Source organism: Dipteris shenzhenensis, chromosome 27 (genome assembly GCF_047967505.1).
Source record: "Dipteris shenzhenensis isolate YYH24624 ecotype China chromosome 27, Dip_SZ_1.0, whole genome shotgun sequence".
In the NCBI taxonomy this organism is placed as follows: domain Eukaryota; kingdom Viridiplantae; phylum Streptophyta; class Polypodiopsida; order Gleicheniales; family Dipteridaceae; genus Dipteris; species Dipteris shenzhenensis.
The window spans coordinates 21,275,879-21,292,217 of NC_141622.1; the positions used below are offsets into that span (position 1 = coordinate 21,275,879).

Here is a 16,339-nt window from a genome sequence, read left to right on the forward strand (position 1 = left end):
GGGAAGCCATGATTTCCAAAATAGCAGATGCTTTTTGGGTGAAAAGCATAAAGGGAAATTAGCTTTTGGGAGCTTCCTTGGAGCCAAAAGCTTAGGCCAGTAGCTTTAAAACCCTCCCATCCTTGTCTAGAGCCCCTGCGTAGTCTAGGTTGATTGCGAACCACAAGAGAGTGCTTTCAGCGAGGTCTCTTCACCGTGTTGCTTCTTCCATCGCAACAAGCATCTCTTCTCTCAGCTTTCGCATCATTGCTTGCTCCTCTTGCAATTTTTCATCTCGATGAGCTTGCGAATTCGCTCTCACTTCTACCCCTCTCTTCTCAGTGCAAGCTTTGTAACTGTTGCTTCTTCTTGGCTGAATTCTTCATTAGTTGTCCTAGACAACTCATTCGAGTCCTCCTACCACCAGTTTCTCGGGACCCGCAATCCCTACGAGCTCCTCATGAATCACTCTTCGCAAGATGAAGTCTAGGGTGTAGACTAGGACATGGCCTTCAGGGTGGATTGTCTGACATTTTGGTCACAAAAGTCGCATTCAAAGAATTTAAGACCAATTTGGATGCCACGTTTGATTCGGTCTCTTTGAATCATTCTCAGTTGATCGAATAGATCAAGGCACTACAAAGTTTAGTTACTCTCATGACCAGTTCCATTGAGGCTCTCTCTCACGTGGATGCTTTAGCTTCGGTACCGGGTCCTAATATTACTCCAGATCCCTATTCTGGGCAGTAGAAGTCACGTACGAAGGTTGTGGACACTTGATTACTCAAGTAGCAAGTCCACTTCTAGTTCCATCTCTGTGCTGATGGCAAACACATTCAGCTTGGAGTTGGATACTTGTTCGGCAAAGCAGTCCTTTGGTGGAAGGAGTTAAAGCCCAAACCCACCACTTGGGCGGATTTTGAAGAGACTTTCCGGAAAGAGTTCTTGAAGAAGGAAGAAGATTATGACATCATAGGTAAGTTCAAAGCCCTCGATATGACCAAGAAAAATCTCACCTTTGAGACTCATTACAGAAATTCCGCGACTTGTAGACACGAGCAACAAAAATGGATCCCATCACTTTGTTGGAGTTTTTTGTTGATCGATTACTTGACTCATATCGACTTCAGATAAAGAACAACAAGACTACAACTTTGCAGGAGGCCATTAATTATGCGTGCATCTTTGATGACATGATGACCTCAGCAAAGCAGCAAGCCACTTCAGATACAGCTGGGAAGAACACAACGTAAGTTCTTCCAGCCGGCTTTTGGCATCGAGAAGGGCAAGTCTCGGGATAGTAGCTCTTCCAAGAAGAAATTGACTTTGACAAAGGGCAGTAAAGATCAAATTTTGCGCACTTTGTGTCTCAAGGGGGGATGTCGTTTTATTTGCGAGGAACGGGGTCACACCAAGTTTGATTGTCCAACAAAGTAAAACCAAAACCTGCTCCAGGAGGGAAGCCTGTTATTGCTGATCAGGCTTCTTTGATAGGTATTTCTGTTAATGTTATTACCTGCCCTCTATTTTGTAATTGCACTTTTAATAATATATTGTTCGTCCCTCTTGACCTTTTCTGAGCTTATGGAGAGGTGAGGGATCAACAAGTCCACATTGTCTTTGATCCGGGTAGCTCTCACAATTTTGTAAGTTACAAACTCGTGCAAAAGTTGGGGCTGACCACGACGCCTAGCGATCACACCTATGAGGTGCAGCTTCGACTGAGAAGCATTTTTGGGATTGCAAGGTTGATGACCTTCCAATCAAGATTCAAGCCTGTGATGATATTTTGAGGCGCTATGTTATGCAGTTGAATCATATAGACTTGTTACTGGGCATCGAGTGGTTCAAAATCAACAATGTCTAGATTGGATGGAGTCTCGTTCTCTTTCTTTTTTGTATAGAGACACCCACATATTTATCCACTGTGATGATGTTCATCCCTCCCAAGAACATATTGTATCTACGATGCAGCTTCGAAGTATATTGCAAAGTTCTTCTTATGATGTGTATCCGTGTGTTTTGACTCCGCTTTCTTTATTTGCTGTTTCTATAATTGCCAAGAATGATTTAAGCGTGTATGAACACCAAGAATTAGAGACATTGTTGAATGAATTCTTCAATGTATTTCCAGCCCAACTGCCGGAAGGTTTACCTCCAAAAAGGGCAGTAGACCATCGCATTGACTTTGTTTCTGGCCCTCGACCTATCGGAATTCTGCCATATAAGATGAGCCTATTAGAGGAGGACAAGTTAGCTACACAACTTCAGGATTACCTGAAGATGGGCTACATACGCCCAAGTAAATCACCTTGGGTCTGTCCTTTTATGAAAGAAAAAAGATGGTTCGTGGAGAATGTGTGTTGATTATAAACGATTGAATAAAGGGACAATTAAAAATAGGTATCCTCTCTCTAGGTCTGATGACTTGATCGACAGATTGGTGGAGTGAAGTATTTTTGACTTGCATATTGGTTATCACTAGATCCACATTTATGTGAAACATCCAGAAAGGACAGCCTTTCAAACTCGGTATGGTCATTACAATTTTCTTGTATTACCTTTTGGGTTAACCAATGCTCCCGCAACCTTCCAACAAATGATGAATGACTTGTTCCGAGATTATTTTATTTGGGCAAGTTTGTTGTATGTTCTTGGATGATATCTTGGTTTACAACAAGACATTAGAGGACCACCTCAGTCATCTTCGGATTGTCTTAGTTCTACTAAAACAGAATCAGTTGTATGCCAAGATGAGTAAATGTGATTTCTTTATGAAGGAGATTTTTTACTTAGGACTCCAGATTTCTTAGGAAGGTGTTAGCATCGATCTAGATCGTATTCAAAAGGTTTTGGATTAGCCTATGTCTTAGGATTTCTATCTTTCTATGGAAATCAGTATGTGATTATTCTAAAATCACGATCCCTTTGACCAACATATTGAAAGGTTGAGATCGTCGTTCAACCAGCCTGTCTCTTGGAATGAAGAGTTAAACAAGGCTTTTGACACATTAGAAGTTTGTGTCAGGGCGATTGGGGCTGCATTATTTCAAGAGGGGAGACCTTTTGCTTTTGAACGTAAAAGCTCGATGACTCAATATCATTGGCCGACATTGGAAAAGGAACTTTAGGCAATAGTGTATGCTCTTAAGGTTTGGAGACACTATTTGCATGGTTCTGTTAGAAATTACCCAACAGAGGGTAAACACAGCAGAAGACTGATTGTAATGCCCAGGAGCTCACACAGTGTGCGTGTGGTGTCGCGGGGGCGTGAAATTCGAAGTACTTTAATGTACTACAAGATCGCGACAACTTTGGTTTTAAAAGTCCAAGCGTGGGCTTAATAATGTGTAATTAAACGCGGCATGGTGCCTAGCACATAAGCGTAATTAATCCCTAGGCCCAAAGGCATTCCAAGGAATTAAAAGAGTGGTTGTTGGGAAATGATGATGTGGCATTTTTAATGGGCCCTCTAGAGGGCCATGTACCTTCAGTGGCCCCCCTAGAGTTCCAGGTGGCTCTAGTGCCTTCTACATGCTCCTTTGCCATTCCTGGACCTTCCTGGGCCTTTTAAACTTCACATGTGTGGTTTTCTCTCTCATCTTCTTCCTTTGTTGAGATTTTGGACTGGTTTTTCAGCCTCCTTCAGCTGAATTCCGTTTTTCTTCATAACTCCTCACCCGTTTGGATTCCTCGACTTCCGTTTGGCCCGATGGCTTCCTCTCTGCCTCCCCTTCGTAGTGATATGCTTTTCCCTCCGTGTGTTTGGTAGAACGGGCAGAGCTAAGCACTTCTTTTGCTGGTCGAATTTGCAAAAGTGGCTTTTTCTGGACCTTTTTGCTTCTACCGCCTCTTGGGCCTCTCCTCTTGCAAAGCTACAGCTTTCTGTTGAATTTCAAGTGGTCCCACACGCTGGTTGACTGGTTTTTCTCAGTTTTGGAGGACTCTCCGGCGATGAAACTTCTCCAAAACCTTCTCAATGCATTCCTCTGTGAAGCACGCTTCTTTTGAGCCCAAGAACTCCCACTTCTTCACGACAGAAGTGCTTCTTTTCGCATTTTTCAGTGGAATTCTTGCTGGTCGGCTCTTGTAAATGCTCTTTCTTCATGCCTTTGCACTCCTCTTTGGCTGAGAATGCAATTGGGCATTGGCTACTATGTGCTCTTGGCGATTGAGGACTTGGTTCGAGTTTTCAGGGCTTGGTGAGTTGTGATTTTGCTGCTCCAATTTCCTTTTGTCATAAGCTATTGGTTGGCCTCGTGTGCCGCCTCTTTCTTGGCTCACAGGTGCCCAGGCAGTGCTACATGAGTCATTCTTTGGTTGGGTACTTTGCTGATTTTATTTTGGAGCTTAGAAAAGCTTTGTGAATGCCATCTGGAAACCACTCAAAGAGAGTGCAGCTAGGGTGCAGTGTGATTGCATCTGGACAGCCAATGGAATTTAACTCGGAAAAGAGAATGCCTTTGGATTGAGCCTATGGGTTAAGTGCACTTATGTGATGGTGTTCTATGCTTGAAAGCCTTGCGAAGGCTCAGTGAATTGGGGCTGCGTGCTCAGTTGCAGGGAATGTCTCCCAGATGCAACTTGTAATCATTTCACTGTGAAATATAAAGAAATACCTGAAGGGGCGCCACGGTGTTTGGGGCCAATTAGGTGTACTTGTCTATGTTTGTTGAGCAGGGGCATTCTAGCCTCCATTCCTTTTTCAGTGGTTTTGTTTGTGAACAAATAGGTAAATGCCAAATGGTGATCATGCAATGGTTAATGGTTGTGATATATGCTTTGTGAGCTGTAAATAAGTGTTGAAGTGATTAAAGGTTTAGTTCCACTGCCCTCTGAGTGATTAGAGGCCGGTTTCATTGGTTCCAATGCCGGGATACCACACACTCTTTCTCAAGAGGTGGGCCTCGGTAGTTTAGTGAAAGGATATCTTTGCTGCACTTTTTGACAGGTGAATATTACAACCATAAACATGGTGTACCCATGAGCAAGAGAGCTCCACAACTCCTCAAAGGAGAAGGCAGGAAAGCCTTAATGATCCAGCTAGTGTACAGTTGCAGGGAGCACAACAAATGCCTTTTGAGCAGGCCACACATGAAGCTACAACTGAGCTCAACGGTGATACTAGTTCTAGCAGTGAGTCAGATGATGGTGCTATGTTGAATGCACAGCTTGCAAGTGCAGTGATTGCTTTGACTCAGCTAGCTCAAAATTTGGCTCAGATTGTGCAAACAAATGCCAAGAAGAAGAAGAAATCAAGAAAGCACAAGCACGGAAAGAGTGAGTACAAACATGCATCAGCTTCTCATGGCGGACCGCACACTCATGCATCAGTTTCCCATGAGGGACAGCCATAAAAAATGACTCAGAAAGTGACTTTCAAGAGAGAGGAGTCACCCAAAAGAGCACTTGAGAAAGAGGTACAAAAAGTACAGCCAGTGCAACAGTATGAGCAGCCAGCACAAGGCCTTGGTTTGGGTACTTCTACTCCTCAAAATAATAATGTGCAGTCCATAAATGTGGCTCAATATTGCATCAAAACCAAGGTGGGTTCTATGACTCAATTAATTGAGAATGCAAGGACAGCATATGCATGGATGCGGGAGAAGAATTTGGGCTTTATGGACAGCAAGAAAGAAGACAACAAACGGGCTGCCAAACACCAGGATAAGGACATCAAATCTGAAAATAAAAATTATGGCAAACGACCTTTTCAAAAGGGAGGAAAAGCCCAATTCAAAGCTGGTCAAAGGCGTGGACAGCCTAATAAACAGCCCCGTACTAAGTTATCTGATGAAGAGAAAAAGTCACTCATGGAGCAAAACAAATGTTTTATATGCAAAGGAGAGGGACACCACTCTTATGATTGCCCATTCAAGAAAAGAGACAGGTCAGATGATGATAAGAATGGTGATAAATAGGCTGATCGGAAGGGCAAAAGGCCTAAACCTTCTGCAGGACTTCTTCCAGATGTGATTGGGAGTTTGCCACATGCACATGATGAAGAGGAAACGAAAAAGACTGAGATGTGTAGAGCATGGGAAAAAATCAGAAATCAGAATTGTTTGTTTTTCTTTGATTCGGGGGCAAAGGCGAATTTCATAACTCCTGATATGGCAGGAAGGCTTGCCATCAAGCCTGAGGAAATGGGGCTATTCGGCATGTGTGATATGGCCAACCGTGAACTCAACACACCTGTCACTCCTATCATTGGCAAGTTGAGGATGCATATCCAGGGATATCAGGATGCAAAGGACTTCTACATTATGCCTTTGCCAGAGTGTGATGCTTTGCTTGGGATGCCTTGGATGTATAGGGTGGGGGCTGATGTGCAGATGAGAAACAAGAAGATTTCTTTAACTCATAGAGGCAAAAATCATGTACTTGATGTAAAGTTGAAAGGGGAGTCCATCCCTGTAGTTTCAGCTTCTTGTATTTCCAATGTAATAAAGCGTCATATTTCAGCGTACTTGATTTTTATCAAAGAGGACAGCCAACCAGTTCAGGAAGGCTCTACTCTTTTTGCTTTAGATAGAGAAAGGGTTGCTTTTATTTCAGATTTTCAGGATTGTTTCTCAGATGCACTTCCTCAAGAATTACCTCCCAAGAGGCCCGAGGATCATCAAATTGATATAATTCCAGGAAGCTCACCGCCTAATATACCTCCCTATCGTGTCAGTAAGGCACAACAGGAAGAGATAATGTCACAAGTGAAGGAACTCTTGGAAAAGAAATTAATACAGCCAAGTAATTCTCCTTACTGTTCCCCTGTGTTGCTTATGCAAAAGAAGGATGGCAGTTGGAGAATGTGTATTGATTATAGGGCTTTGAATAAAGTCACAATTAAGAACCGTTTTCCAATTCCACGCATTGATGATATATTGGATCGGTTAGAAGGTTCCTCAATGTTCAGTCGTATTGACCTTAAAAGTGGATACCATCAGATAAGGATACGGCTTGAAGATGTCTACAAGACTGCCTTCCGCACTTCATTTGGCTTATATGAGTTTCTTGTGATGCCTTTTGGTTTGACTAATGCACCTGCCACTTTCAATAGAATGATGGACAGAATTTTTAGAGCACACAGAAAGTTTGTGGGCACTTTCTTCGATGACATCATTGTGTTCTCTAAAAATGAGCAGGAGCACAGGAAACACCTCACTATTGTGTTTCAAGAGTTGAAAAGACACAAGCTATTAATAAACACCAAGAAAAGTGAGTTCTTTATGCATGAGTTTCATTTTCTCGGTCATGTAGTGTCAAAGGATGGAGTCAAGATGGATCCTGCAAAAGTTGAGGCCATAAGGAGTTGGCTAATTTTGAAAAATCTGCATGAAGTCAGAAGCTTTCTTGGGTTGTGTTCATACTATCGGAGGTTTATAAAGTACTTTGCAGAAATTGCTTCTCCCTTGCATGCTTTACAAAAGAAAGCTGTACCGTTTCGGTGGGGACCAAAGGAAAATGCAGCTTTTGAAGAGCTGAAGCAAAAGTTGTGTTCTGAACCCGTTATTATCTTGCCATATCTTGCAAAACCCTTTGCTGTAACTTGTGATGCATGTGGGAACAGCATAGGAGGCACTTTGATGCAAGATGGCAGAGTGGTTGCATATGAGAGTAGAGTTCTCAAAGATGCTGAATTGTACTTGCAGACATACGAGAAGGAAATGTTAGCAGTGATACATGCTTTGACCACATGGAAACATTACCTTCTTGGAGCTGATTTTTATGTGCAGACAGATCATCAGTCACTTAATTATTTTCTCACGCAAAGAAAATTATCTGAAAAGCACATGAGATGGGCTAACTTCCTCTCAATGTTTCATTTTCAAATTGTACATGTGCCGAGTAACAAAAATGTCGTGGCTGATGCACTTTCTAGGAAACCATAGCCTGAAGCAGTCTCCAAGAAACCCAGTGTTTCAGCAGTGAGCATTGCTTACAACAATGTGTTAGATGTGATGAAAGATCAATATGTTAATGATGCTGATTTTTCAACTATTTATGATCAGCTTTCTGATGGTCAAAGGCATGATCACTATATGTTGAAAGAGGGTTTCATTTTGATGCATGGACGACTCTGTGTCACTGATCAGATGCGACAGAAAGTCATAATGGAAAGTCATGCTCTTCCATATGCAGGACATAGGGGAATTACAGCAACAATTACAGTAGTGGAGCAATACTTTTATTGGCCATCTTTGAGGAAAGATGTGGAAGAATATGTGAGAACATGCATGGTTTGTCAGAAAGTAAAGTTTGACAGGCAGAAGGCACCTGGGTTGTTACACCCTTTGCCAATTCCGGATAGACCATGGCAAAGCATAGCTATGGATTTTGTGTTTGATCTTCCACGTACTCCTACTGGACATGATGGATTGTGGACAATAATTTGCAGGTTTAGCAAACAAGCCGACTTTGTGCCAGTAAGAAAGAAAATCACAGTAAATCAAATGGCCAAATTGTTTTTGCAGCATGTCTTCAAGTATCATGGGATGCCTGAATCCATAATCAGTGATAGAGATCCGAGGATGACCAGCCTCTTTTGGAGAGGGCTGTTTGAAAATATGGACACCACGCTGAATTTTTCGTCATCTTTTCACCCTCAGTCTAATGGACAATCGGAGCAGGAAAACTCTACCATCTTGGATATGTTTAAATGCTATGTCTCAGACCACAAAAGCAAATGGGAGCATTATTTGCCTTTGTTGGAATATGCTTACAATAATACGGTGCACACATCCACAGGTAAAGCACCTTTTGAAATAGTGGAAGGTGCCAGGAAGATACCTCCCATTTTGCATACAAAAGAGAAAATCTTTGAAGCTGATCGTTTTGTGGAAAGCCTTGAAGAGGCTTACAAGAAGATCAAATATGCCTTGCAAAGAAGTCAGGACAAGCAGAAAAAGCAGCAGATAAGCACCGCAAGGAATTGGTATTCACAGAAGGTGATTGGGTTTTGCTGCGTTTTCATAAGGCAAGGCTGAAAAATAAGAAAGGCAAGGAAAGGTTGTATACAAAGCTGAACATGCGTTACTATGGTCCTTTCCAGGTTTCTGAAAGATAAACGAGGTAGCTTACAGGCTGAAGTTGCCTCCGCATTGGAAGATACATAATGCCTTTCATGTGAGCTTATTAAAGCAATATCATGGAGATATTCCCGAGGATTTACCTATCCTGAAGTGGAAGAACAGGATGAACTTCTGGTCCCAGAGCAGATTCTGGCACACAGAGATAGAAAGCTCAAGGGTAAAGTTATCCGTCGCTACTTGGTAAAAATTTCAAAATTACCCATCACTTGATGCGAAATGGATGGAGGAAGGTGAACTGGCAAATTCACGTGGGATATTGCAGCTTTACCTTGATGCTTTCCAGTTAGAGCCGACTGCGGTTTGGGCTCCTACAGGTAGTTCAGCAGAGCGAGCGTCTGGAGCATTACCTGGTGTTCGAGAGGGGGGTAGCACCTCCACTCCCTCAGTATAGACGGGCTCACCGTGATTTCATGAGGTCGCTTGATGACACTGTATGTTTCATCCGAGATACTGAGCTGACAGTATTTCTGCTGTGAGACTTCATGATATTGATGCATCTTGACTATTGATTGCCGAGGATCACATAGATTTTGAGCAGTGTATATGGATGGATGCATGCCTCTCCTAGCCATATTTTCACCGTCTCTGTAAACTATAGATGCGGCTTTCTTGTATACTCTTTCATGCTATATTTCATGCTCACTCCTGTGTTTTGGGGCAGCAAACTGTGGTTTGCTGTTTCAAGAGAGGGGTATGTCACGGGGGCTTGAAATTCTAAGTACTTAATGTACTACAAGACTATGACAACTTTGGTTTTAAAAGTCCAAGTGTGGGCTTAATAATGTGTAATTAAACGCAGCATGGTGCCTAGCACATAAGCGTAATTAATCCCTAGGCCCAAAGGCATTCCAAGGAATTAAAAGAGTGGTTGTTGGAAAATGATGATGTGGCATTTTTAATGGGCTCCCTAGAGGGTCATGTACCTTCAGTGCCTCCCCTAGAGTTCCAGGTGGCTCTAGTGCCTTCTACATGCTCCTTTGCCATTCCTGGACCTTCCTAGGCCTTCTAAACTTCACATGTGTGGTTTTCTATCTCATCTTCTCCCTTTGTTGAGATTTTGGACTGGTTTTTCAGCCTCCTTCAGCTGAATTCCGTTTTTCTTCATAACTCCTCACCTGTTTGGATTCTTCGACTTTCGTTTGGCCTGATGGCTTCCCCTCTGCCTCCCCTTCGTAGTGATATGCTTTTCCCTCCGTGCGTTTGATAGAACGGGCAGAGCTAAGCACTTATTTTGCTGGTCGAATTTGCAAAAGTGGCTTTTTATGGAGCTTTTTGCTTCTATCGCCTCCTGGGCCTCCTGGGCCTCTCCTCTTGCAAAGCTACAGCTTTCTGTTGAATTTCGAGTGGTCCCACGCGCTGGTTGACTGGTTTTTCTTAGTTTTGGAGGACTTTCCGACGATGAAACTTCTCCAAAACCTTCTCAATGCATTCCTCTCTGAAGCACGCTTCTTTTGAGCCCAAGAACTCCCACTTCTTCGCGACAGATTGCTTCTTTTCGCATTTTTCAATGGAATTCTTGCTGGTCGGCTCTTGTAAATGCTCTTTCTTCATGCCTTTGCACTCCTCTTTGGCTGAGAATGCAATTAGGCATTGGCTACTATGTCCTCTTGGCGATTGAGGACTTGGTTCGAGTTTTCAGGGCTTGGTGAGTTGTGATTTTGTTGCTCCAATTTCCTTTTGCCATAAGCTATTGGTTGGCCTCGTGTGCCGCCTCTTTCTTGGCTCACAGGTGCCCAGGCAGTGCTACATGAGTCATTCTTTGGTTGGGTACTTTGCTGATTTTATTTTGGAGCTTAGAAAAGCTTTGTGAATGCCATCTGGAAACCACTCAAAGAGAGTGCAGTTGGGGTGCTGTGTGATTGCATCTGGACAGCCAATGGAATTGCACTCGGAAAAGAGAATGCCTTTGGATTAAGCCTATGGGTTAAGTGCATTTATGTGATGGTGTTCTATGCTTGAAAGCCTTGCGAAGGCTCAGTGAATTGGGGCTGCGTGCTCAGTTGCAGGGAAGGTCTCCCAGATGCAACTTATAATCATTTCACCGTGAAATATAAAGAAATACCGAAAGGGTCGCCACGGTGTTTGGGGCCAATCGGCTGCACTTATCTATGTTTGTTGAGCAGGGGCATTCTAGCCTCCATCCCTTTTTCAATGGTTTTGTTTGTGAACAAATGGGTAAATGCCAAATGGTGATCATGCAATGGTTAATGGTTGTGATATATGCTTTGTGAGCTGTAAATAAGTGCTGAAGTGATTAAAGGTTTAGTTCCATTGCCCTCTGAGTGATTAGAGGCCGGTTTCATGTGGGGTGTGGAATCACAAACTTTCTAACTTATGTGCATAAAATAGATGTGCAGACTCATTAGTCGCACATTGAAATTCATGTGCCCGTGACAGAGGCTATCTTCTAGACAGTGACAGATTGTGCGGTACCCGGGGTACGTTTGGAGCTGCAAAGGTAGCAAGGTGGGACTGTCTGGTCCAGGTCAGAAGGCAGCAAGCAGGTCTGCAGATCTGTACAGCATCCAGGGCAAGTATGGAGGTGTGCTGCAGGTCAGGGCATGCTGGTAGGACACAGATTTTGGAGCCACAGGGGTGCCACCCACAGTGTGTCCACATTTTGTATATGGTTTGGTCCTTTTTTGGACAAATATATATTACTGTTTCTACTCTCTCTCTTCAGCACAGTTCATTTACTGGCTGCACCTCTCTCTCTCTCTCTCTCTCTCTCTCTCTCTCTTTCTCCCCTCCCCCCCACTAGTACACACTAAGGAAGTTGGATTTGAAATTAGCTTTGTGTGATTCCTAGGCACTACGTCTTTGTTTATCTTCCATTGCGGGGAGTGTTGGCTGTAGCAAGCAACCTCTACCTCTGTTTTATAACACTTCTCCTGTAACAAAACATTGGGGATGCGGACCCCCTTTTGCGGGAGTGCACAACGGGTCGCTATAGGTGCATCATGATAGGGAAGTGACCTGACATCGTTGTCCCTCCCAAAATACCACTGGCTCCCCTCTGTGCAGCACTTCTCCATGTAGAATCTCTCAAGTCTCTCCGGCAACGCATCATGCTACCGCTAAGTGGAGACTACCCGGGAGTTCGGAAAACTCTACCTCCCTCAAGGGGGTGCGACCGCTAATCACGAAGATGAATTGCTCCCAAGTACCACATCGAAAGATGGCATGGTCGGGAAAGAGGCTCCACCCTGCTTGTCCTCCTCAAACTCTAGATTGTTGAAATCTCCTCCAACATCTGAGAGGCTCTCTTTGAGCCGCCTCCAGAAACAGAATTGCTGCTGTCGACAAGCTGGGGCATAAACATTCACAATCCAGATTGCCTGACGTCCCACCATGACCCTCTGTAACTCCTAAACCCTAATGAAGAATCAGCAGTTGCGGGCTGCTGACATGCTTGATCATGAAGGCCATTCACATTTCAGCTCACCACGGTCCAACTCATGGGGAGGAGGGAGGGTGGCAAACAAGACCCTCCTATACGTGGAAGCTTATGTAACCACCCTAGACTTCTGTGATTTCGGTGGAGGCTTGGACAGTGAATGGTCTATGTTTGTGCGGCGGCACGCTAGAGGCACGGAAATCCCTTGTGTCCAATGGCTCGAGGAGGATCTCCTCTCTCAAGGACTTTGGAAACTTTGCGATTACCCTGAGTCGAGGAACCTGTCATTTGCAAGAGCCGAAGCCACCATGAGTGGGGACTCTAGCACTACACCAAAGCAACCCCCAATGTAAGACAGGATGGAATGATACTTCTTTGTGAGGTCGGGGAAACGAAACGTCATAGGAAAATGTGGCACATGGTGCATTGAATCCATATCGTCTACTGTGAATCCCACGGTCTGAAGAATACCATATGCGAGCCGAGAAAGATCGGGCTCTGCTCCGCAAGGAACCTAAGTGATGTACGGGGAACTTTGATGAAGAGAAAACACTCCTCTTTCGACCTGTTGAATGTGGTCACCCTCTAGTCCCAAAATCACTTGTAACTAATCACACACCTAGCTCCAAGGGGTAGTGAGGCCAACAATGTGGCTCATTAGTGCTCTGTCCCGGAGGGACTGAATAGCAATCTTCACTTGTTTATCTGTCGGGGAAAGTTTAATCCGAACGGCTTGGGGAGTTGAGTGAGTTGCCATGAGAGCCCCTCTTGCTAGGCCAAAAGGAGGTCACCAGCGAGATTGCTTTCCCTGATACCAAACAAAATCTGGGCCTGCTAGTGGGAAGGGGAAAGTGAGAAGCGGGGAAAAGAGGGAGCAGAGGAAGGAGGGTGGGAAAAGAGTAAACAACGGGGGCCTGCAGAAAGTGACAGTCCCAAAAAGGCCCCAAACAAGGGGCTGGATCAGGTAACAAAATCCCTGCTTCAGCCTCAGCACCTCTCAGCTAGCCAAGCTGGTTTACAACCAGCATAGCCAGGGAAAAAGCTTGCCCTATGCGCAGCAGGCTAAAAGAAGGCTGCTTGAAAAAGCAGCAGGCCACCACCTTGAAACAGCCAAAAGACTCGCGGGGTGTGGGGGGTGGGGCAGAAAAGCCTTGTGACTAGCAGCAAGGGCAAGCTGGCCACGGGCAGCTAGAGCAGGGTGGGGGCCTGCTGCTTGCAGGCGTGCTGTTGGTGTCGGAGGTGGGAAAGCCTGTGGGGGGAGCGGGCAGAGGCAAGGGGAGGGTCGGGGGGGCGCTGGAGGCCAGGGGAAGGGCAGCGGGATGGAAAGGGGAAGGCAGGGCTACCAGGTGGAGCAGAGAGAGCAGCTAGGCTTGAAACCCTGGAATGCTTTGAGTTGTCTCCAGAAACAAGCTCGAAATGAGCTCTGCTGAGGTTTGAATCTTGAGTCCACCAAGGTGCAGAACCACCTTTCTGAATCATATGGCTCCCGGGCCTTTGACTCAAAGTCTTCAACCCGGTCACCAATACTGTCTATCATCACTGAACGCTGATATCTTGAAGTTTTTTGTGTCTGTGTTGATCATACTTGAGTTCATTCTGTCCTTGCCATAAAGGTTGTCATCATTGGACCTATCTCTCTTTTCAAATGTCCCTCGTGTTAAAGCATTGTTGAAGCCATTTGTGACTGCCAATGGACCTCTTGTTCTCCGATTTTGTTTTTTTGCGCATCTGGATGTGTTGTCTGATTAAAAAATGACAGCAAAGCATTTTCATTTGCTAACTTTGATGCTTTTATCCGCAGTTTGGTTTTGTTGTATTGACAACATCAAAAGGTGTCATGGATCATGAAGAAGCTCAAAAGAAGAGGGTTGGTGGACAGCTTTTAGGTTTTTTTTACTGAATGCTAGACTCCGTTTTCTGCGTTCATTACACAAAATGACATCTTGATTTGCAGATATATGCCAGTGTAATCTGAGCTTCAAATATTGGATCAGATTTGCATCAGCTAGATCAAGATAGATATACATTGACAAATCCCTGATGATTTTAACAATCAAAGGTGTCTGTATGTGAGAATTATATGATGCGTCTCTGCACAGACTATTTTCGTTTAATAAGATGCTGCTTTACTCTCTACTTAAGACCAGGCCTCATAGGCCAGTCAGCCTAAGTATGCGTATCCCTCATGGAAAGAGGCTACTACATTCCACCAGCTATCGGGCAATGCTAGGAAACCACATCTTATCTCTTCACGAGAAAACTGGCAAAGGGGACACCTTGGATTGTTGCGAAGAGGTAGGCACACATGCAAAATGCTCCATACTGAAAATCCCCCAAACTATGCACCATTCCAAATATGGTGAAGTCTCTGTTTCCACCATCTCTGACCTCTCTTCAACCTGAATAACATTGAGCTTATCTATTATGGAATCCTTTGCCGTCAAGCTTTTGTAGCCTGCAGAGAGTATCAATCGAGAAGGTGGTTATGTGATAAAGACCTTACTCAAAGGTTTTGCAGGTTTGATGTTGCAAGCATCAGAAGTAGGTTGCAAGTTTGGAAATGGCGAAAAATGTGGGTGTGGCTGGTTGAAATCAGTGCCTAATTCAAGATGTCTAATGGATTCTAAAATGATGTCAAAGTAACTTTAAAAACTTTATTTGCACTAGAAATTTGCACCTGAATATACATGATTGAAAAAACCACTGAAAGAGAGCTTGGCTCTCTTGCTCAACCCACTACTCTTCCATGCCATAGCTTTCCCCCCCTTCTCCTTGTATCAAATCTACCTTGGATGAAATGCTCGCTCTTGCAGTCCTTAGTGAGCCGTGTACATGTGTGCTTGGTTGTGATGAAAGCAGATGCCAACAAAACAACTCAGAGATCGGGGTTGCTATTGAAAGGGGAAACCGTATGATGACGGGGGATCTAGCTCTTAATAATTAAATAGATCAGAACAAAACCATATGAACAAGTTGAAGCAAAGCCACAGTTGTATTCAGAAAGTTTGTTTACAACCAAGCCACCTCGACTTGAATGAAGAAGTCACTCAATCAAGCTCCTAACCTAGAAAGCTAGGTGATAGAGAGATCGTGAACCACAATAAATGTGACTCGTCTCTTCTGCTCCAAGTTACAACCCTCTTTCTACTAAGTAGACTAACTGCAAAACCAACTTCTATTGCTGACACACTTTCATTGGACCGACACTTTCCATTGGTCTACTACCCTTAGCTCTAGGATGATGCTTACTCAGACTCACGGTCAGTGCCTTTAGTTGTTGTTGACACTCATCGCTTAAAAGTTAGCCAATGAGGTACTTTGCCTATTTTCCAGTCATGGGCGGCACTTGCTCTCACACTTGTGTTGGTAAGTCTGCCTATGTTGGATTGACCCAAGGTCCAACATTTCACCTCGTCTTTCAAAAACTGGGCCCTCATGGTTCGGAGTTGGTTGGTACCAGGCACGGTGGGTTGTTGCCACCGCACCATAATGTGGGCCTCCATCGGGACCCCATGCACGCAAGGCCATGGCGGGGTTGCTCTCAGCCCCCGCCTAATCTCTAGGCTCCTAGGTGCCTCAAGAAATAGGTTGGGGGAGCTCTTCCAACCCTCGCCTACCCCCATAGATCCTTCCTCCTACTGTGCGAGGCTTTCTCCTACACCCAGCCCATCACTAAACCCCCCCTTCCTGCCTGCTCCCACACTTGCACTAGCCCTTCTTTCAGACTTGGGCACTCTTGCCATCCTTGGACCTACAAAATAAGCAAGAAAATCAAGATTCAAGTCAATAAAAGGTGTAAATAGGAAGCTTCAACAACATTTCTTCACAATGTACTAATAACAAAAAGGAGGACACCTGCGCAATTAAAGACCAA

The 16,339-nt window shown here is 44.3% G+C and overlaps 1 protein-coding gene across 3 annotated transcripts in view; it reads left to right on the plus strand.

Annotated features, from left to right (window-relative positions):
- The window catches only part of LOC147884027 (small ribosomal subunit protein uS8-like), a 41,098-nt gene extending 26,187 nt beyond the window's left edge, over window positions 1–14,911 (plus strand). Inside the window, exons 3-4 of one of the 3 annotated variants that reach the window (XM_087398434.1) lie at window positions 14,267–14,332; window positions 14,420–14,905. In XM_087398434.1, coding sequence (XP_087254560.1) covers window positions 14,267–14,332; window positions 14,420–14,440 — 87 coding nt within the window. In that variant the 3' untranslated portion in view covers window positions 14,441–14,905. Of the gene's footprint in view, window positions 1–14,266 lie in introns of all 3 variants that reach the window. The other 2 variants (XM_087398436.1, XM_087398435.1) reach the window with 2 other exon arrangements.
- Window positions 14,912–16,339: the final 1,428 nt, after the last annotated feature.